The sequence below is a fragment of the Cynocephalus volans genome, chromosome 5 (assembly GCF_027409185.1).
Source record: "Cynocephalus volans isolate mCynVol1 chromosome 5, mCynVol1.pri, whole genome shotgun sequence".
In the NCBI taxonomy this organism is placed as follows: domain Eukaryota; kingdom Metazoa; phylum Chordata; class Mammalia; order Dermoptera; family Cynocephalidae; genus Cynocephalus; species Cynocephalus volans.
Genome location: NC_084464.1, coordinates 47,457,284 through 47,478,515, shown reverse-complemented (window position 1 = coordinate 47,478,515; position 21,232 = coordinate 47,457,284). Strand labels below are relative to the sequence as shown.

Genomic DNA, 21,232 nt, shown 5'->3' with positions numbered 1-21,232 from the left:
GGGCTCTGTGTCAACCACACCCCGAGATATCTAGGGCTAGTCAGAGTTGAGGATGGGGGAACTTTTCAGCAGAACTAAAACAGCCCAGACTTTCCTGGGATGGGGAGTCAGAACCCTGGGTTCTATACTTGGCTCTGAAATACAGGTCCTGTTTCCTTTTTTAAGCCTTGGCTCTCCTTTTGTGAAGTGAACACCTTCCTCCTTGTAGAAGACACTATTCAGTATGAATGAGAGTTTTGTTTGTAGGAGGGAGCCCTTCAGAGGCAAATGAAGACTGTCTGGTTATCTCAGGGACATGATCTTGCTGAGAAGCCTCCCACTCTCCCATCTATCCAATTTCTAATCACACTCCAGAGTCCTACAGCTCTGACAGCAGAGCCAAGAGGAGTGCAGAGATGGACCAGGCACCAGATTTGAGAGCTGTAAGTTACAGACACCTTGGCCAGAAAACTGTGAGGCAAGTCACACCTGCAAGAGTAGGTGTCTGAACCAAGATGTTTGTGCACTGACCAGTATCTCTGCCTCTGACATTAACACCTCAGTTCAAATCACTGAAGCTAGCTGTGCCTCACCTGTTTAGGATCAACATCTGTTTTTGTGAGATTCAACTAAAGTTATGCAGAAGTATTACTGGGTGCCAGGCAGCCGAGACGGTGGGGGAGGAACAGATTCTCGCAGTATCCCCAAGCAGTGGCCTCCCCACTCAGGTTGGTTGGGCCTGATGTCCAGACCTATTTCCCAATAGCAGGATCTTTCATTTGTAGTGCAGTGTTCTCAGTGCTGTTTGGCTAAGCCTTATACAGCTGAGAGAATGACAACAATAACTGCTGCCATCTACTGCTATATGCCTAGTGCTTTATATAGGCTATTTCCAATCCTTAGAGCCCTACAAGGCAGGTATCACTAGCCCCATGCTAGAATAAGGAAATAGGCTTAGAGAGGTTAATTAATTTCCTCCAGGTTACAGAGCTGGGAAGAAGTCTGGGGATGAGCTCAGTATGCCTAACCTCCAGGCCTCAAGCTCTTACCTCCACACATCCACCTACTGCTCTAACACAGGGAAGCTCAGGCCAGATGGGAAGGGAAGGTATTGTTGGAAACAAAATATTAAGCAGGAAGAGAGAAAAGCAAGTGCTGGCCACACATCCAAAGCCAACACATGAAAGGGCATGCAAGGGACATGAGAAGCAAAATCCAAGAGCAGCCCCTCCCTGCCAAGCAAGCTGGCCTTCCCTATCCCACCAAGACTACACTACTCTGCCTGGCATTCAAGGGCCCCCACATCCAGGACCCTCACCCATCTAGCTTTGGCTCATGCTGCTCCAAACTGTCCCTCACAGAGACTTTGTTCTCCTCATTTCCACACACCCAGGCCTGAGCCCTTCGCACATCCACTCCTTTCCATTCTGCCCTTATCCCTTAGGGCCAGCTCTGGCACCAGCTCCTCAGGAGCCTTCCAAATGCCTGCAGCTCAAATTCCCTGAACACCTCTAGCAGTGCTGTCACCTGACACATAACCACATATTGTTCAGCACTGTGATTTCTCTGCACCTTTGGAGACCACCTTATTTCCCCACCAGACTGTTGAACTCTTCTAGAGCTGAAGTGAGTCTGACTTATTTTATTACCCCCAGTGACCAGCTCACGCTGGATATGTAGTAAGGACTCTGATCAAGCCTCCATTAACTACCTCCTGAAACTCATCTCCTACCACCACCACCACCACCACCCCCGATTCCCCTCTACTGCAGCCACATTGGTTCTCTTGCTGTTCCCACCTCCAGGGCCTGTGCACTTGCTAGTCTTCTTGGATATTCTTCCCCCTAGATATACAAATAGCTCATGCCTTCAACTCCTTCATATCTTTACTCAAATGTCACCTCCTCAGAAGACCTCCTTGGCCACCCTAATACCACCCTAGCATTCCCTATCACTCTTCCCTGCTGGATTTTTCTCAAAAGCCTCTAACATAAGATAGTTTACTCATTTGCTTTTAGTCTACCTTCCCCACAAGAGAAGGGGGACGTCTGTTTTGTTTACTGACTTTTTTTTTTTTTTTTTTACCCAGGGCCTAAAATAGGGCCTGATGTAAATATTTGATAAATGAACTGAAATGAAGATAGGAACCATTTTACCATATACAACTTTGCATTCCACTCAGGGCCAAAGAGAGCCCCCAAAACATTCTGGCCCTCTGAAAATACTTGATCAAAATCTATTTCCCCAGCCCCACTCCTCATGTGCCAGGCCCAACTGTGAGCTATGGAGCCCTCAATGCTACTACTGGCACCCACAGGGGCCTTTAGAAAGACAGTCAGCTGGGAAGGGTGCTGGCTGACAAGGCAAAGCAGGAAAGCAGATGAGAAGCAGTGAGAGAAGTCACAGGCAGGGTCACCTGTCTCCTCCTCCTGCTGGGGGGACCTTTCCCCTTCGCTCTCACTACAGCTCCTGCTCCCTGGCCGTTTCCGGGAGTGAGGCTCGTCCTCGATGCTGGCTGCTGAGGCGGGAGAGCCGGCTCCACCGTGGTCCTCGCCATTCTCCAGGGCCCTGTCTGGGCTCCTCTGTAGCTTAACCCCATTCTTGGCTTTCTTGAAGAGGACCGATGTGCGGCGGCCCACACCACTAAGAGGGGAACCGGCAGGGGTGTCAGGGGCCATGAGGGACAGTCTGTTGATGCCATTGTCACTGAGCAGGCGTTGCAAAGGTTCACTTCCTAGCTGCAGAGGTGATTTTTCCAAGAGCTCATCTTCTTCCACCTTTCTGGGCTTTAGGAATCGGCTTGGAGGTTTGCTATCATTGATGGGTTTCAGAGTGGGGGGGTCCGTGGGGAATTCTTGCTCAGAAAAGGAAGGTGCAGGCCCAGTGGGCTCCAGGGTTGGTGGGGGAGGCAGTTTGGAGTCATCTGTTAGAGAAAAAGAGAACCTGCTTGAATATTTTAGAAAGAGTTTGCCCCTACAAGCCACATACTGACACTGATAACCAAGGACCAAAAACCATGGGCTATTACAAAGCTTGAGATGCATCCCAGCTCTTAGATCTGAGGCAAAGAAAAAGTAGGACTAAGTTTTACCTACCCTAGTAGTTGTCAACTCTGGCTATGTCTTAGACTTGCTTAGGAAGTTTCTTAAAAATTCCAATGCCTAAGCCCCATCCCAGACCAAGTGAAACCAAATCTCCCTGCAATTTGGGCCCCTATCCACTGGAGATGACTCCCAGCCTTTTGGACTATGTGAGTGATAGGCTCTCCCAAGCCATAGGCTCAGATCCAAGGTATGAGGGAGAAAATTCTGTCCCAATGAAGAGGAGGGATGGGAAGTAGCTCAGCTTATAAGGCTCCTGGGTTTCAGAAAATCACCTCCCCAGCTGTTTTTTTGCAGTCTGGTACCTCTGCTTAGGATGGGTCTATAGACTTGGCCACCTGGGGTCAAAACCAAGAGGGAGTTCAAGAACCCAGGCCACCTTTAGGGTCTTTCCTTCTCTGCTATCTCCCCCTAATCTAACCTGCCCTAAGACCCTCTCTACATGATGATATAAAGTAGGCTGATGTTTAACTGATATGTACAATACGGCCATATTGGGTGCAAAATACTGAAAAACTTCTTAACTGGCTAGTAAACAGCTGCTGGGCTCCAGCACCTGAAACTCTCTGAAAATTCCTACAACCCAGCAACTAAATATCCACATCAGGGGCCCCCAGGAGCCCCTTCCAATACAACAGCCAACATCTACCCTGACGGATAAATGTTGGTCTCTACTGACTGTTAAACATTTTGAGTATCATCCCTGAATATAGAAAGTGTGACCCTTCCAAGGGCTTTTGCTTGCCCACAAGGGTCAAACCTCAACTCAGGGAAAGATATTCCCACTATGAGATTTCAGTTTAGACTTTCCCCTCCACCCCTACCCCTAATACCCTGCCTGCCCGTGACTATATCTCACCTCTGTCCCCATCATCTTCTGGCTCTTCCTGCAGGGCCTGTTCTAGCACAGCCACATCCCCCCGGGGCCCTGCTGGCAGCTCCCCATTGGACACTGTCTTGTTCAGTGATGGTGGCTGTGGTGGCAGCGGCTGCGCCAGCTTCTGTCGAAGGGCGTTGATCTCCCGGCGCAGCAGACGGACACGGCGAGTGCGGGCCCCGCTGGACCGCATGGCGCTCACCAGGTCCAGTTTCTCCAGCAGCTCCTTCAGCTGTGCCTCTGGGGACAAATGGGCCCGGTTCTCTGGGATGAGGATGTTGTCCACTGCCAGGGAGAAGGGAGGACAGAAGGGGCTGAAGGACCTGCCCAGCCCATGGCAAGGGGAAGGGGCTGAATCCTTCGGATGCAAAATATTGTCCTGGAATGCCTGGCCAGCGGCTTCCAGCAGCATCACTGTGGGGCCTTGGCCCTGCAACACCAATGCCCGCAAGGCAGCCACTGGACAAGGTCAGAATCTGGGAAACATCTGCAGGAAGTAGTTCACAGTCACGATTATGGGCTCCATGGAGCAGGCACGAGGCAGCCTGGCAATCCCCCGGCCTGAGTGACTGTTAGGCTGCTGCCATAAAGAAGCAGAGAGCAGTGGCAGGCAGAATGCAGGGCTCAGGGGCAATTCCGTTTTTCTGGTCCTCCACCTGCACTCTTCTGAATGAGTCAGACACACACCAGCATTACACTCCCCCTGCCCCGTGCTCCAATACCATGCAGAAGGGATCCAGGAGAGGAAAACCCCTGGTGAGGCTTTAGCTTTTCAAATAGACAGATAGCACCTGATTCTCCTTTTCTACCATTCAAAAAGTGCATTAGTTAAACTTTAACCCTTGGAACTATTCCAGCCACAAGCAGGTATACCCCAGTCTGTGCCTACTCCCAGGTTTGCTCATGGAGACTATCCTATAGCCCCAAGACCCACTCTGATCCCTGCCTCTCTGGGCTCTGTCCCTGTGCTTCCTCCTCACCCCTCTTCTCCCCACCCATCCAGGCTTCTCACCGTCTTCCCAGGAGAAGCGGTAAAAGTCCTCCAATTTGGGTGACTCAGGCAGGTGGGTGCCCCTCTCAGAGTCATAGCCTATGTTCTCTGCCTGCCGCCGGGCATGCCGCAGGATGGCCCCTCCCAGGTCCCGCAGGCGGACAGCTGCTCGGTGGAAAATTGTGTCTTTAGCATTATACTTCATGCAGTTGGTTACTATAAGGTTAAAGTCCTCCTCAAATTCCTCCAAGTTGCGATACAGGTGGGACTCCAGCTTCCGCCTCATAGTAGAAAAATCCATTGGCTTGGATATGAATTCCAGGTAATCTGGAACCTAAACATATAAAACCTGTACAATTACAACAACCATTTACTAGCCAAACAGGCGCACTCTTTACCGGCCCTCTTGGCTTCCTCATTTTCTGGGTTGGCCATAATGGCCTCACTCAGAGGCCCCAGGGACCTGGCCCACCCTGGCCTGCTGCCCCCCCACCAGGGGGCAACTTTGCTAGCCTTGACAGTCACCACCCCCAACTCTCACCCCCATTTTGTACTTTGTGGCCCAGCCCCCTCCTGGCCTATTCAGATCCTATTTCCAGTTCAGGAGAGGTTCACTGCTTAGGAAGTGAGGGGAACTTGCCTCACTGAGGTTGACAGGTTCAGCAAAAATGTGTGCAGGATCCTTCTCCTGCAGTAGGTCCAGTGTTGTCCTCAGCAGAACATTGAATGGCATCAGCTCCAGCTCCATAGCGGCCTGCTGGACCTTGACCTGTCGGGGAGGTGGGAAGAGATTAGAACATCCCCTGCAAAGAGGCACTGAAACTTTTTCTTGACAACTAGGCTTTCACCAATCATGACAACAAGTTTTCACAGGATATTCAGCTGACTAGTATATAGGGAGCTATCACCTAAGTCACAGTCTAGGAATAATAATCCCAACATCTACTACTTTGTGAATGTTTCCCTATGTATCAAGCATCATACCAAACTTCCATTAACAATAATAATCACTATTATTACAACAATAATAATTAACACTTTATAGTCCTTACTAAGTGCCAGATAATGTTCTTAGCATTTTATGTAATATAAATGAGTACAGGAAGTAGCTACAGATGAGGTATTTTACAAATAGGAAACTGAGGCACAGAGAGACTAAGTAACTGGCTTAAGACCACATAACTAATAAGAGGCAGAGCTGGGATTCAGTCCCACACAATCTGGTTCCACAAGAGTACTCTTGACATAGTTATGCAACACTGCCTCTCAACTTGTATGAACCTCAAATTAATTATCACAATAACCCTGAAAGAGAAATCATCATCCCCATTTTACAAATATGGAATCTGAGGTTTGGAGAGAATCAAACCTCACATGATGAAGGAATCACTAGTCTAAGGTCAATTGGCTAGAAAAAAAAACAGAGACAGGATTTGAACCCAGGTCTGACTTTGTTCAAAGAGCACACTAATGACGTAAAATGTGCCTTGGACCAGAATTTCCCACCTAGGGTGCTGAAATACCGATCCCAACAGCCCTTGGAGCATCGGGGTTGGCCTGTAGTGACCATGGCCTCCAGGCTCACCACTGAAGTGGCAAGCAGCCTCATATATTTACACTAGTATGTTGTATAAATGTTATTTCCTACATGTGCCCTACGTGAAAAGGTTGGGAAGCTACAGATTAAACCACGAAAAGTTCTTGCCTCTTGGCTACTTTTCCAGGGCCAGGGCTTCCTCTTCCTCTTCATTTCTCTCAACCAAAGGTGGGAAGAGTAGCTCAGCTGTGGGACCAAGCCTGGGATAGCACAGACAGTTTGAACCCATGGAGAAGGTTCTGAGATGTCCTCCATGGCCGTCCACACTAAGTATGATGCGAGCCACCCAGGCTCAAAGATGGAAACTCAGGCTATTGGTCTGCTAGAGAAGGGCTTGTGCTAGGGCTGAACAGTGAAGTAGGATTTGGAGAAAGAGAAAGAGAAAACACCATTTTTTTTTTTTTTTTAAAAGACGACCGGTAAGGGGATCTTAACCCTTGGCTTGCTGTTGTCAGCACCACGCTCAGCCAGTGAGCGAACTGGCCATCCCTATGGAAGATCCGAACCCATGGCCTTGGTGTTATCAGCACCGTATTCTCCCAAGTGAGCCACGGGCCGGCCCTAAAAGAAAACATCTTTAACTCAGGCCCCTGAAGCATGCTGCTATTTCTGGACTAGAGAGAATGGTTTTGGTTTGTCATCCATTCAACTAATAGTATTTGCTCTCTGCCATGTACAGAGTGCTGCAGTAGGCACTTCAGGGAGGCAAAGAGTACTGCTATGGTTTAAATGTGTCCACCCACGTTCACGTGTTAGAAACTTAATCCCCAATGCAATAGTGTTGAGAGGTGAGGCCTAATAAGAGGTGATTAGGCCATTTATACTTTAATGTCATTATTATGAGGGTTAGTTAGTTGCCACTAGACTGGGTTCGTTATAAAAGCAAGTTCAGCACAATCTTTCTCTCTACCTCTTGCCCTTTTGCTCTACCACCTTCCACAATGGGATGACACAGCACAAAGGCCCTCGCCAGATGCCAGTGCCATGCTCTTGGACTTCCCAGCCTCCAGAACCGTGAGCCAAATAAATTTCTGTTCGTTACACATTACCCAGTCTGTGGTACTCTGTTATACCAATATAAAACAAAACTAAGACAAGTATCAACAATAATAATAATGATAGCAGCTGACACTTCTATAGCCCTTACTATGTGCCAGGCAGTTATAAGCTCCTTACATGTACATAAGTCATGTAATCCTCACAACGACCTTATAATTTAGGCTCTATTATTACTCCCATATTACAGATAAGGAAACGGAGACATTAAGAGATTAAGGAACTTGCTTGATGTCAGGGAGTAAGTAGCAGAGAAAGAATTTAAACCTAGGAAGTCTGGTACCATGGCTCATGTTCCTAAACCCCTATGCTATATACGTACCTCAACAATTCCCATGCTCAGAGGCTTAGAATCTCCTTGAACAGAAGTTGTAAAATTTAAATGATTCAAGACCGTAAGTGTTTAAGGACCAAATGAAACCCCTTGGAAGCTCCAAGGCCAGAGGTTCTCAACTGGCAATACCATTAGAATGGCCTGAGAAGCTCTTCAAAATACTCAAGGCAAGGCTCCCCCGAGATTTCCTGAATCGGAAACTCCAGGGATGGGCCCAGGCATATGATATTAAGTTTATGCTTGAGGCTACCAGGAGCACCAAAACACAGAAGCCATCAGCAGCACTACACCTAGTACAGAGTAGACATACCTCAGAGCCCATACTGCTGGGCAGGAAGGGGAGAAAGAAAGCTGGCAACAGGCAGGGGTTCACAGGTCTTCTAATATCACACTAATGCTGGGAGAAAGATACCTTGAACAAGAACCCTGGGGCTGGGGGCTCCTTCTTACCTGTTCCCGCTTGAGCTTTTCTCTCTTCCGAATCAGCTCAATCAGCAGCCGTGCCCGCTCCAAGTCATGCCGGAGCTTCTGCCAATATTTCAGCTCTTCTTTCACTGCACTTGTCTTCTCGTCCTGTTCTCGCTGCAGAAAGGAAGAGAAGAAGTTGGGAACTTCCTTCCTGCCCATATTCATCTCCCTGTCCAAGCCTCATGGAGCTTCAGCAGGTAAGAATCCTGCCTCCTGCCTTGTCCCACTGTCCACGGGAGCCCTTCCAACCCCCCTCTACCCCATGCCTTCCTCCTGGGATTCTTGGCCTTATAACAACACTTCTTCACTGCAGCACAATAACCACTGCTAGAGTGGGATCTGGGACTGCATCCCCCTACCCATAGAGACACAGAGAGCAGCTATGTCCCTCAGGGCTGGAAAAAATTTCAAAGAAAACGAATAGACACCTCAGGGATGAAAAGAATTTCACCCTAGAGCTTTGACTTGGCTAGAAAAACAAAGTGAAGTTCTTACTATAAGGTTGTACTAAGTGGATTAGTTGTTTTACCAGGGTATGGTAAAACAACAAAAAAACATGATTCCTACTATAGAAGAGGTTATAGTTGTAGCGGGGGGGAAAGAAGAGACCCAGGGTTTGAAGCACAAAGAGCATATTAGCATAAAAACAACAAAAACAGATAATATAAACAATATAAAATGCTGAGAGGATACAAAATAAAGAGAGGATCTGAGAAGGTGAGGGTTAGGTCAGGAAAGGATTCCTGGGGGAAGCAATCCTACTACAGTTTCACATATAGGGATGAACATGAATGAGCAAAGCAGTAAGAAAGGCCTCTTCTGGAACCAAAGGAAATGGAGGGGCAGAAATGTGAAGGCAGAATTAGTGATTCTTTGCTTGGTGAGCAAACAAGCTGGGCAGAGCAGAGATGCTGGAGAACCACAAAAGCCAAGGAAGATCCAGGATCCAGCTGACAAGTCAAATGCTAGGCAAAAAAGCCTGGACTTGGCCTGCCTAGAGAGGCAGGGTATATTCTGAAAACAGAAGTGACAGGATGGAAAACAGCATGTGAGTAAGACACTACCAGTTGTAGAGCAAAGAAATAATTATAGGCTGGAGACCACCTAGAAAGGTATTGCTGAGATTAAGGGGACATGGATAAGTAGGGTAGCTGTAGAATGGAGACAAAGGGCCATATTTGGTAAATCCCCCAAAACAGCTTAGGGAATGATTAACTGTGGCCCTTTATGGAGGGAAGTATCAAAAGTAACTCCAAGGTGGGAAACCTTTGATATGAAGTGAAGAGAATGGTTCCATGACAATAATAGGGAACTAAATTAACTGAAAGGAAGGAAGATAATTCGTTCAGTTTCTAACATTTGAGTTACAGGTAACAACATCCACATGGAGGTGTCCCACAGGAACTGAGGGCAGAAAAAAGGATGAGGACAAGAGAAAACTCTGAAGCTACTGCCTCACAGTTGTTTTCAATTGTTCTCCAAGCAAATGGGCAGGCAGCAGAGCCACTGGAAATATTACCATTAAAGAGCAAGAAGTGAGCTTGGCACAGGGTAATCAGAGGGGTGAAAGGGGTGTGAAATAACATTGCAGAGAAACTCTTACGCAGGGTGATCCATGGTATCAAATGGAGCCCAACCATCCGTAAGGTGAGAATCTGAGGAATGACTTGCTGGGAAGAGGTCACTGATGTTTTAGGGGAGCGGGTGGACCAAAAGGTTTGAGGGGGACTGGATATAGGCCTGCACTTCAGGAGTTTAGTTACAAAAGGCAAAAGTGAGATCAGACAGAATGCAAAAGGCACCAGTGTCACATAAAGGCTTGCTTCATCTCTGGAGCAGTAGTGTGGGAATATTTAAAGGCAGGTATATTTAAAGGCAGGAAAAAATTAATAGATTAGGTAAAGAGAGAACTAAAAATGTTAAAAATGGAAGAGTAATTAGGAGCAGAAAATATTACATATGCAGCAACTCCAGTTGCTAATGGCTAACAACCACCACAAATGGACAGACTGTGCACTACAACTCAGACTGTAAACTGTATATTTACAAACGAAACATTTTTTGGCAGATGGCAGTATACCGTCTTGGGAAAGGGCACCTTTTACTAAATCACATGACGTAGCTGCTCTGGCTCTCATTCAGCCCACTTCTCATTTTCTGCCATGTCTAGAGGGTTTTCCCCACATATATGGAAAGCTGCGCTTGTTCTCCACTCTGCCCTAGAATTTGCTCCAAAGTCAAGCCTCTCCCATACAGAAAGGGCTGCTGTCTAGTCTGAAGATCTCTGTAGTGCTAGAAAGTCATTCCTGGGATAGACTACCCAGAGGGTTGATCCCCTATAGGCAAAGGCCCTATGGAGGGCTCAAGGAATGGTGCCAGCTCTACCCCAACCATCATTCCTTCTCTTCACTGTCTCCCTCCACTAGCCCCAAATCACCACCGCACCTACCTGCTCGGCATTTCTCTGAGACTGCAGGTGGGAGTGCAGGCGCCGGATGAGGGGGACACCATTCCGTGCCTGCCGCTTCAACAGCCAGTAGTTGTGAAGCCGCTGCATGAATTGGTTTTTCCTCTGAAAGGACAGACCACTACAGATCTTGTTCAACCTTGGGTAGAGGCACAGGGAAGTGAAAGACAGGGTCAGTGGGCAGCCCAGAGTATAGCCCGTTCATCCTATCCAGACCCTGGTTCATTTCTGAACCTTATGAAGGAAGATAGAATAAAATGGCCAAATGCCTCACCTCAGAGAAAGGCTTGAAAGGGACAGCAAAGTTAAAGCAGCTCAGATTCAGCTTGAGGTATTTCACTTGCTTTTCCACCTTCTATCTGGCAGCCCTGATCCTCCAAAAGAACCCTCTCCCAGATTGGACTCCTATATTCCAGGTACTGATGGAGAAACAGGCCTATGCGCCAACATCCCCACCCTCCTCTTGATAAAGGCAGCAAAAGGCAACAGGAACTTGAGTAAACTATGGGCAATGTGGCCACTATTTTCTGCCTCCTGTGGCTGAGGGTCCTACCACACCAGGGGGTAGCCCATAACCAAGTTGGAAGAAAAACCACCAGGAGTATATCAGATTACTGCTTGCTGAGCCCAAATTCAACCCCTGAGAGATGTTTGACCTGTGGTTTTTCATTCAAAAATCTCAGCAGCCTAAAAATGTTTTCTAATTTTGAACCAAATAAACAAACAAAAAAAATGGATCTGCAGGTATAAAAAAATGGAGAATCTGAGAACTTAGCAAGTTAAACTAACCAAAACCAATAACATCTACAGGGAAGGGAAAGGGGTAGGAAAAGAACTAATGAGAGCCTACAATCTCTATCCTAATGCCTGTACTGAAGGTGTGTAACATTATTCCCATGTTACAAAAGATGGAAAGGCAACTTAGGAACAAAAGCTGAATAATCTGTCAAAGTAACTAATGCAGCTAATAAGATGGTAGATCTGGGTGGTATTTTAATCCCCAATCTCTCTGCTATACCATGGTGTGTCCCCAAATTGGTTATCCACAGGATAGGCAAGGCCTCAGAGCTCCTGTGGTGTTTCCTCTGCTTTTTCTCTTCATCCCACTCCACTGAAAGGAAGATAAATGTAGCTAAACAAGAAGGTGGAACCTAAGAAGGATGGGCATGTTGGGCAGGAAACTGCTCACCTAGGCCCTGCTCCTTTCCACCATCAGACATTCCTGCCCCAAAGCCAAGCTTACAAATTAAGGCCTAGGCATTTCCCCAAAGTACAGATCCCACCAACGCCCATGCCAAGCACACCTGCCCAGATGTAGGCAGCCCCCTCCCTCTACAACCTCTTGGCCATGGAGAGTCCCAACAGCACTTGCAGGTAGGGAAAAGAATAATAGTAATAAAACAGCAGCAGCAGCAGTAGCCACCATTTATTGAGCGCTTACTATTTGCCAGGCACTGTGCTAAGTGCTTTGCTTTTAACATCTCATTTATTTCTCACAACTCCATATGGTGGGTTCGTGTACAAATAAACAAACTAAAGCTTAGAGCAGTTATGCAACTTGCTAAAGGTCACACAGGTACAAGTGATAGAAGCAGGATTCAGACGAAGGTGTATCCAGTTCTTAGCCAGCATGCTATGCTGGCCCCTGCAAGAGGCATGTAGAAGAGCAGACATGATAACTAAAGAGTCTATCCCCAGGCATAACCACCCTACAGATGGGAACTAAGCACTGACCCACTCACCTCAGGAAAGAGGATAGCCTAGAACAGCTTTGTGACTAGAAGACATGGTCAGAGTCACTGAAATTCTAGTTTGGGTCAAGGCTCTCTACAGGAGCCTCCTCCTCCTGATCCCAGTCTTCTGTCTTCTTCCCAGCATGGCAAGTCTGCCTAATCCCCTCACACAACTCATTCACCACCCCCCTCCAGTACTCCTTTCTCCCTACCATTCTCATCAAGATAGATGGACAGTAAGAACACAACCAAGAGGCGTCATGAGCCCTAGTTTGTGGTCTAGGGTCTATCGCTTTCCATCTGGTCCCATCCCTTAGAACAGGATGTGGCAAGTAGTAAGTGCTCAATAAATACCTCGTTGAATGAATAAACAAGTGAACAACTTTACCTCCTGTGGCCGCGGTTTCTTCATCTGGGGGTGTGGGAGAAGGTGCAAGGACTATATTAGATGAATAATCTCCAAGAATCCATCTTGCTCTAACACTGTATACTTTTTAATGAATATCACCCTCGACATGAGCCTCTACTGGAAGATCTTCTCTGTCTCTTGCTTCTTTGCCAAACTCCCATCCCTCCAACAGCTCCAGCTACTCCTCTGATGGTTTAAAACAGGTAGAATGGTCTCTCTACAGACTCAATGGGGGCCAGGCAGCTTAGTTACACAGTTGAACTGAGTGATCCTTTTCCCCCTAAATCTAAAGCTTCTCAAGAGGAGGAATAGCATGTTCTCCCCACACCACCCTGCCTCATACAAATGCCCCATCATACCCAGGCCAGAGCTTGCAGGACAGCAGATATCCATACTAACCCCTTGAAACACTGGTTCTCCATTGAGAATAGTTCTATCTCCCTAATGGTTTTTGGGAACATGTGTAAGTTGCCACAAAGACCAGGTAATGGGGAGCGGATGCAATTGGCATTTACAAAGACCGAGGATATTAAACATCTAGAAATGCATAGGACAGTTCTAACAATAAAGAATTATCCTGTCCAAAATGGGGCTGGCTGATTAGCTCAGTTGGTTAGAGCATGGTGTTAACATCAAGGTCAAGGGTTCAGATCCCTCCTTTTACCAGTCAGCCACCAAAAATAAACAAATAAAGAAAGAAAATAAATTCAAAATGCCATGTAGTGTCTGTTGAAAAATACTGCCTTAGATATCCTGTCACCTGAGTTTCTAAGCAACTTAAGTATTTTGTTTCACCTTGACCCAAAGGTGAAGTTTAAATTTGGGGGCACAGAAGAGAACAGACAATCACCAACTGTATTTGGGGAATGCCTGGATCAGGGCCAACACTAGCCCAAGAAAAAAACATGAGTCTATAAGGAGCCCTTCTGGGCATGCTCACCTATAAGAGGGTATCTGTGAGACGGTGACCATAGGTACAGTGGAGGGTGTGTCTCTGCCTGCTTCCTCTGGCTCCTTCTTGATCTTTTGCTTCAAACTCATCTTGTTCTTCTTAGGCACTACCTTGAGGGCACCGCCTACCCCGCCTTGGCCTTCCTGCTCCTCCTCCTCCACTTCTTCCTCTTCTTCCTCCTCCCCACCACCCTCCTTCAGCCCTTCCTCATCCCCAGCCTCACTCAGGCTTCTGGGGGAGTCACCCTTCCTCCTAGCAGTGGCAGCACTGGGCGGCGAGTGGGCCCCACAGTAGGCAGTCTTGCGCACTGTAAAGATGGTGCCGTTGAGGCTGGTTTCACGCATGGGCTCAATTTTCATGAAGAGTCCAGCCCGCTGTGCACATGTCACATGAAAGGCTGTGTAGCAGTTCACCTTATGGCACTGGATGGCTGCACCCAGCCCCTTCTGCTTGCAGATATAGCAGGTGAGTTTCCAGCGGGCAGGTGGGATGTTGTCGATGCCCTCAATAGGCTCCAGGAACACGGTGTTAGCAAAGCAGACTTCAGGGATCCAAATGGCACATACCACGTGGGCCCAGTGCCCATCGCTGGTCTGTTTGAAGGCGCCACCCTTATTGGGGCAGAGGATGCAATCCACAGGCCGGGAGGGAGACTGCAGGCAGCAGCGGCACAGCCACTGGCCCTCAGGGATGTAGGGGACACCATAGCACTCCTGGTGTACAGCCAGGTTGCAGATGTCACAGAAGAGAATGACATTGCTGTTGTGGCATTCATCATCCAGGCACACACAGCAGAAGGCATCTTCATCAATGAGTGACTGCTGGGCCCCATTGCTGCGACTCTCCAAGTATGATTCCTTCTCAAGCCGGTCCACTAGCAGCTCAAAGGTGTCCGCCGACACCAAACTATGCCCATCTACTCGCCGCTTCTCATTTACCATGTCCAGCCAGGCAATGTCCTCCTCATCCATGTCATATTCTACCTCTGCATCAAGGTCTTCAGGTTGCTTCTCAATGTAGCGGTAGTAAGCAGCAGGTAGCGGGGGTGCTTCTGGCTGGCTGCCCGAGTCCACCACGCGGAAGCTGGGCTGTGGGAGGTGGAAGGAGGTACCAGATGCATGCTTGGAGCAGGACTCCTTCTTTTTACCCTTGGATGATGGTTTCTTGGACTTGCCAGGGAACTGAGGCTGTTCGCTGTTTTCCTTGTTACTATTGCATTCGGTGATATCCTGGGCAGTTAGCTCATCCTCAGTGATGATCTTGAGTGGATCATAGATGCTGATACGATGCAGGCGTCCATCGATGTCCACCTCGACAATCCGTTGAGCTTGGGCATATGTCAGGGTCTCTCGGGTGGGTGAGCACTTGAGACTGTAGGGGGACGGGGAACGCCGGCCCTCGGCATTCTGCCGCAACTTCCGGCGAGGCTTCCTCATGGCACCTGGATATCAAGGGGACAGGCCTATGGAGAGAAGGCCAGAAGACCATGAGCTGGATGTTCATACGTGCATGCACTTATTATCCCTTCCATATGATCAAGTGGCCACCAAGAGGGCTGGCTGTTCCTTCTGTGTGAACAACCCGCCCCTCAGGCATTCACATGGCTAGCTCCTTCATCTCCTTCAAGTCCTTCCACAAACATCATTTCTCAGTGAGACCTCTGACCACTCTAAAATTGCAAATCCCCCTTTTCCACCAGCAATCTACCTTTTATGCTGCTTTATTTTTCCCTGTTAACACTCACCATCTTCTACCATGCTACATAATTTACCTATTTATTATGTTTACAGTTTGCTTCCTTCCACTAGAATGTAAGCTCCAAGAGGGGAGGGATTTTTGCCTGTCTTATTCACTGCTGCATCCCCAGTGCCTGGAGCAGTGCCCAGCTCCTAAACAAGGACTAAGTATTAGATGAATGAAAGAATAAATCAAGTACTCATGACCCTTGTCCTTAAGGAGCTCCATCTGACTGATGGGGGAGGAAAGTAAACAGATCATTACAATGTGACATGGGGAAAAATCTAAAGTTCTAATAATGTACATAAGGCTATGGGACAGCTAACCATGTAAAAAGAGAGGGTGGTTAAAGCTTCAGAAAAGAAGAAAACAAGAACATCCTCTGCTTTCAAGTTCTGTACATGAACACTGCGCCCCATGAGAGAATCAAAAATTCACAGGTCTAGAGCCCTCTCCCAACCCATCTTACCATGATCAGAAATCCTATCACTTGACCCTGCCCAGGGGTGAAGAGGTGAAGGCAACTGAAATGCCTACCACATGCGGTCTAAGGGCTTCAAACTACAGTATGCAGGGTATTCCCTACAAAAGGCAGCATCCAGGATACACTGGTTAGTACATTTCTAAGCAGAAACCCTGGAAGCTCTGGGAGTGGCTCCAAGAGATCACTAAAATTTTAAGTGACTTGTTTAGGACACTCATTGGACCCAAGGCCAAAGTGATCAGGGCAGTATCTGGGGTAAACTCTCAAAGTATTTTTTTTTAACCTCAAAAGTCCCTCTCTCCCAAAATACTTATATCTAGTCTATCCTTGTGCAGCAAAGAGAAAGCCCTAAAGTTTCCCACATCATTCTCTGGAAGGAGGGAACAATGAATGACAAGTTCATAAGAAACTGTGATAAGCAGTTACTACCAGGCTATCACTACCAAGAAAGGCCCTTCAGGATATGGTGCACCACAGTGTGGGCAGAGACTTAGGTACCAACAGGAAGAGGATTTTAAGGAGAAAGGCAGAGAGTTTGTCACCTTGGTTGCAGGATCTACCATATTTATAAAGTGGAGGCGGTGATGATAATTTAGTATACTTTTACAAACTACAAAGCCCTTTTACTTTTCTCACAACTACCTTGGGAAATAGTATAGATATTATCACCTCCATTTTACAGATAAGAAACAAACTCAGAAAGGAGTCACTCAACACAAAGCTAGGAAGTATTAAAGATACAATTTGAACTCAAATCTTCTGATCTGCCCAACTCATCTCACTGGTAGATAAGAACACCACAGAAATGTCATGGTCTGGAACAAAAGGAGACTCTGGGTCAATCTAGGTTCTAATCTTGGCCCTACGTGACCTGGACAAAGTCACTTAATCTGTGTCTCCGCACTCCATCATTAAAACGAGGGTAACAAAAATCAACCTCTTAATGGCTGCTATTTGTTTTGGGGTTTGTTTGTTTGGCGGCTGGCCTGTACGGGGTTCTGAACCCGAGACCTTGGTGTTATAAGGCTGCACTCTAACCAACTGAGCTAACCAGCCAGTCCCAATGATTGCTATTTGTTAATAAGGTATTATTAACATCTTTATTTAGAACGCCTTCCAATCTCAAAGTGTGACTCAAACAAACAAACACACAAAACAACTTGGCTGAGGTACAGTGCCAGACAGGCAGGCACACACCCCATGTGGAGCCAAAGGCAACAGAATCATCAAAGCAATTCTGTCTGGGTTCCAGAAGCCCTTGGCCACTAGATTCCTCACAAGTGCCAAGTCCCGGGGAAAGCTGAGGCCAACAGACCTACTTTACTACCCACTCCTCCAAAAAAAAAATCTACCTCAAAACCAACTTTGAATAGTTTCGAGAGAAGGCGTGGCCCCTCCCCTCATTAAAGCCACTCTATATTCTTCCTCCCCACCTGCTACCTCCTCAGCGGCTAAGGTTTCTCTCAACCAAGCAGCGAATATCTACAGAAACCTCTTCCATCCTACCCAAAGCCTCTAGAGACGGCAGAGCAAACGGCAGAAGGGGGAAGGGCTGCTACTGAGGGAAATGAGTTTTCGCCCACAAGCAGCTTACAGTCTAGACGTTTTTTTGGCGGGAGTTTTTCAACCTCCACAACCTTTCCCACAAACACACCTTCAAAATATCCCCAACACCCCCCAGAGATCTTCTCGGCACCCCCCGAGTCCCCACTCGCTCACCCCACCTAGGTCCCTGAAGAATAAGGAGTTTCTGCAATTAGACTGTACGCCCTTCACCCCACACAAGATACTCATGAGACAAGGAAGGACCCCAGTCAAGGCCCCTGACCCTGTAAGAGAGCACCTCTTCCAGAAGAATCGACCCCCTGAAGAAGGAGAAAGAGAAATAGCATCCCCTCAAGGGAGGGAGTGTATGCACCAGAGACAGACTGACTCGGAGTCAGACGCTCAGACAGAAAGCGAGCATCAGCGAACGAGCGGGGCAGAGAGGCGAGCGCCCATTGGCCGCCTCACCTGCCCGTCAGGGGGAACCGCGGGACTAAAGGACGCTCAGGGGGCGGAACCCTCCTCTGACCTGGCCAATTGGAAGGAGCGGAGGGGGCGGGGCTTGGTGGCTTGGTTTCCAGAACCGGGGGGAGACAAGATGGCGACTGAGGGAGGGGGTCCTCGCTTTTCAGCTCCCCCCCTCACCCGCATTCTCCTTCCCCATCGCTGCCCTCGCTCCAGGGGAGAGCTTTCGCGCCTCCCCTTCCCTGATAGAGGAGCCCCCCTCTTCTCCGATTCTCCCCCGCGCAGCCCCTGGTCCCCGTTAGGCCCTGCTGCCCCCGCCCCGCTGTGTCCGGCCCTGCTGCCGCCCCCATTACCTCAGCCGCCGGCCGGGCCCCACCGTTTGGGGCCCCTGGGCGCAGGCGGGCCGGCCGCCGAGCAGGTTGACGCGGCTCGGGGAGCGGAACGCGGCCTCCTCCCGCGCCAGCGTCCGCGGCCTCCGCGGTGCCCCCTTCCGGCCCGCACTGGGGCCCCAGCCCGGCCGCCGCTGCTGCCGCCGTCGCTCCCGGGGGAGGAGGGGGAATGGAGCCGCCGCCGCTGCCGCTGCCGCCACGGAGCCCGGCCGAGGGGAGGGAGGGATCAGCCCCCAGGCAGGATCCGCCCCTCCGGCCTCCCCCCCGCCACCTCCACCCCTTCCCTCGCTCCCTCCCTGGCTCCGCGGGCTCTCCCTCTGAACAGGAGCGAGAGCGCGAAAGAGGGGGAAACGGGAAAGAATCCCCCCGCCCGTACCCGGCGCGGCGGCGGCCGGGGCGGTGCGGAGAGGAACGCGGAGACGCCGCCGCCGCCACGGGGCACCGTCCCCGGCTCGGCCTCACGGTGGCGGTGCGGACGCGGCGGGGGCGCGGAGCAGAGATGGGGTCTGCGCCCGCCGCAGCCCCGGCTCTGCCCGCCACGGGGCGAACCCGACAAGAGAGCTGGGGACGTTCGGGTCTGGTTGAGAAAGACAGGGGTCCCTAACTCTAGTCAGTCATCCCCTCCCCCCATCCCTGCGGGGAAAGTGGCTAAGGTTTGGGGCAGCAAGCCTTCCCCTCTCTGAGCTGGAGGGCGCCTCCGAAGGTTAAGCTAAGGCAGTCATTGAGGTCAAAACCAATCTGTAGTTTCTTGGGGTGCAGGTACCTGCACTACTCCCAGAAAGTCGTCTCCCCAACCTCATGCCCAGGTCCCCAAGACAAAGGTCTGGCGATGTCCATCCCCTCCCCCAGTGAGGACAGCTGGGAAAGACCCGCCTTTGTTGTGTACAGGTGAGCGTCTTGTCCGCCGCTCAAGGCATCCTTTTAAGAAACAGACCTGACTTTGCGTTGTGTCCCATCCTTTCCCTTCTGTGTTTAAAAGGAGTAACCATAAAAGTTTGACAGTCTACTTAAGGACGTCTGGTAACCCGTTTGTCACTTTCTCCTTAAACTTGATTTGGCTAGGAGTCAGTCAGTTTAATGCACTAGGCGGCTTTCTAAAAGATGCTTGACAAATGGCAACTTCAGACTTTCAGATGTAATCAAACTGGCTTTTGTTTTAAGAAATAAATTTGAGAGCGGGGCTCCTTTGCCACCCCTTTTTGCCTATAAATTGGAAAGCTTACCTCATATGACTGAAGTTTTAAGCCCCAATATTTAATGATGTTTATAAAGGATATATGGGTAAGCTGCCTTTAAATGTGAAGATGAATGACATATTTTGAAAGCTTGTCCTCTGCCAGCGCTGGTGGTGTAGCTGGTGAGACTTTCACAATTTCTTGCTTGGTTCTGATGATCAAGGGCATAGATTCTAAAGTCAGGAGGATGAAGGATATGAAGTCTTAGGATCTAAGCCTTCCAAACGTTTACATTGAACTTATGGCTACTTTTGAAGTATAAATGTTCATTATCCTAAGGATTTTAAATATAGAGGGTTTTACATTTTAAAGTTTGATTAAAGTAAGGAAGCTAATTTGTATTAAAGAGATGATTTCTGAGTAGATGGTAGTAGCATCATCTGGCAAAGAGATAGTGCAAAAATACTTATGTTAACCAATTTTTTTAAAGGAAAGGGGGTGGCTTGTGGAGCTAAGTAAGGGCAGGGCAATATTTTGAAAGCTATGAAGATCAAATAGTATGAATTAATGTCAAATGTTCTAAAGCTAGAGGGAATAATCATTTGGAGGGAAGGTGTGGAAGAAAAGATGATTAATTGTGAAAGAGAAAGCCCCAGAGGCAAGAGAACATTGCAATTACTTTTAGTTAAGGAAAAAAAAAAATCTGAAGACTAACAGAAACAAGAATACTGAATTTCATTTCTTGTTCTTTTAAAACATGAAATATAATAGCCATTTATACATATGACTAGTAACTTTTCTTCTTGATGAATACTCTCAAAATTTATTTAGCACAATTCCCATTTGTGTGATTGGGAGCTATCTCTTTCCACTAAAATGAATAAATAAATACCTTGAGAAAATGCATTGGTTTCCACTTGTAAGTAAAATAATGATTTAAATTCTGTTGAAAATGTGTTAAGTCAACCTAATGCATGTGATTGCCAGGTTTTTCTGTTCAAAGCTTTCATATTAAGACCTTAATTCAACCTAAGTGTTTCCCTTCCATTTTCAACTTCTACTTTTTTAATCGTAACATTACAGTTGTCCTCATTTTCATTTTTGACATTTGGAATTGATTTCTATTAGTGTAACTGTACACATAACCAGTTCACTATGATGTAATCTTAAATGTATCACGGAACAATTATGTCATTAAAAACAAATTTAGAACATGTATCAAAAATCCCAGAGGCACTAAATTTAATTCACTTTAATCTTTAGCTATTTTAAAGAGTTTGAATTCACCAGCCCCTGGCCTTTTCATTAAATCATACAACAATTAAGTTCAACAATCAGGGGCATGGGCCTTTGATTTCAAATAGCTGTTTTTTAAAATCCTCCATCTCTAAGTAGAAACTAAATTATCTGGAATAGGAGAATGTTTTAACATTTCAAACTAAAAGAGGAAACATGAATACAAAAAGTCTCTGA

The 21,232-nt window shown here is 47.9% G+C and overlaps 1 protein-coding gene across 2 annotated transcripts in view; it reads right to left on the bottom strand.

Annotated features, from left to right (window-relative positions):
- Positions 1 to 18,773, bottom strand: part of BRPF3 (bromodomain and PHD finger containing 3) — a 35,478-nt gene extending 16,705 nt beyond the window's left edge. For both annotated transcript variants that reach the window (XM_063096830.1, XM_063096831.1), the window contains exons 1-8: positions 18,549 to 18,773; positions 13,953 to 15,426; positions 10,853 to 11,009; positions 8,386 to 8,517; positions 5,589 to 5,717; positions 4,970 to 5,282; positions 3,940 to 4,242; positions 2,396 to 2,902 (exon numbers count right to left, since the gene is read on the bottom strand). In XM_063096830.1, the coding sequence (XP_062952900.1) occupies positions 2,396 to 2,902; positions 3,940 to 4,242; positions 4,970 to 5,282; positions 5,589 to 5,717; positions 8,386 to 8,517; positions 10,853 to 11,009; positions 13,953 to 15,400 (2,989 nt within the window). In that variant the 5' untranslated portion in view covers positions 15,401 to 15,426; positions 18,549 to 18,773. The remainder of the gene's footprint in view (positions 1 to 2,395; positions 2,903 to 3,939; positions 4,243 to 4,969; positions 5,283 to 5,588; positions 5,718 to 8,385; positions 8,518 to 10,852; positions 11,010 to 13,952; positions 15,427 to 18,548) is intronic.
- Positions 18,774 to 21,232: the final 2,459 nt, after the last annotated feature.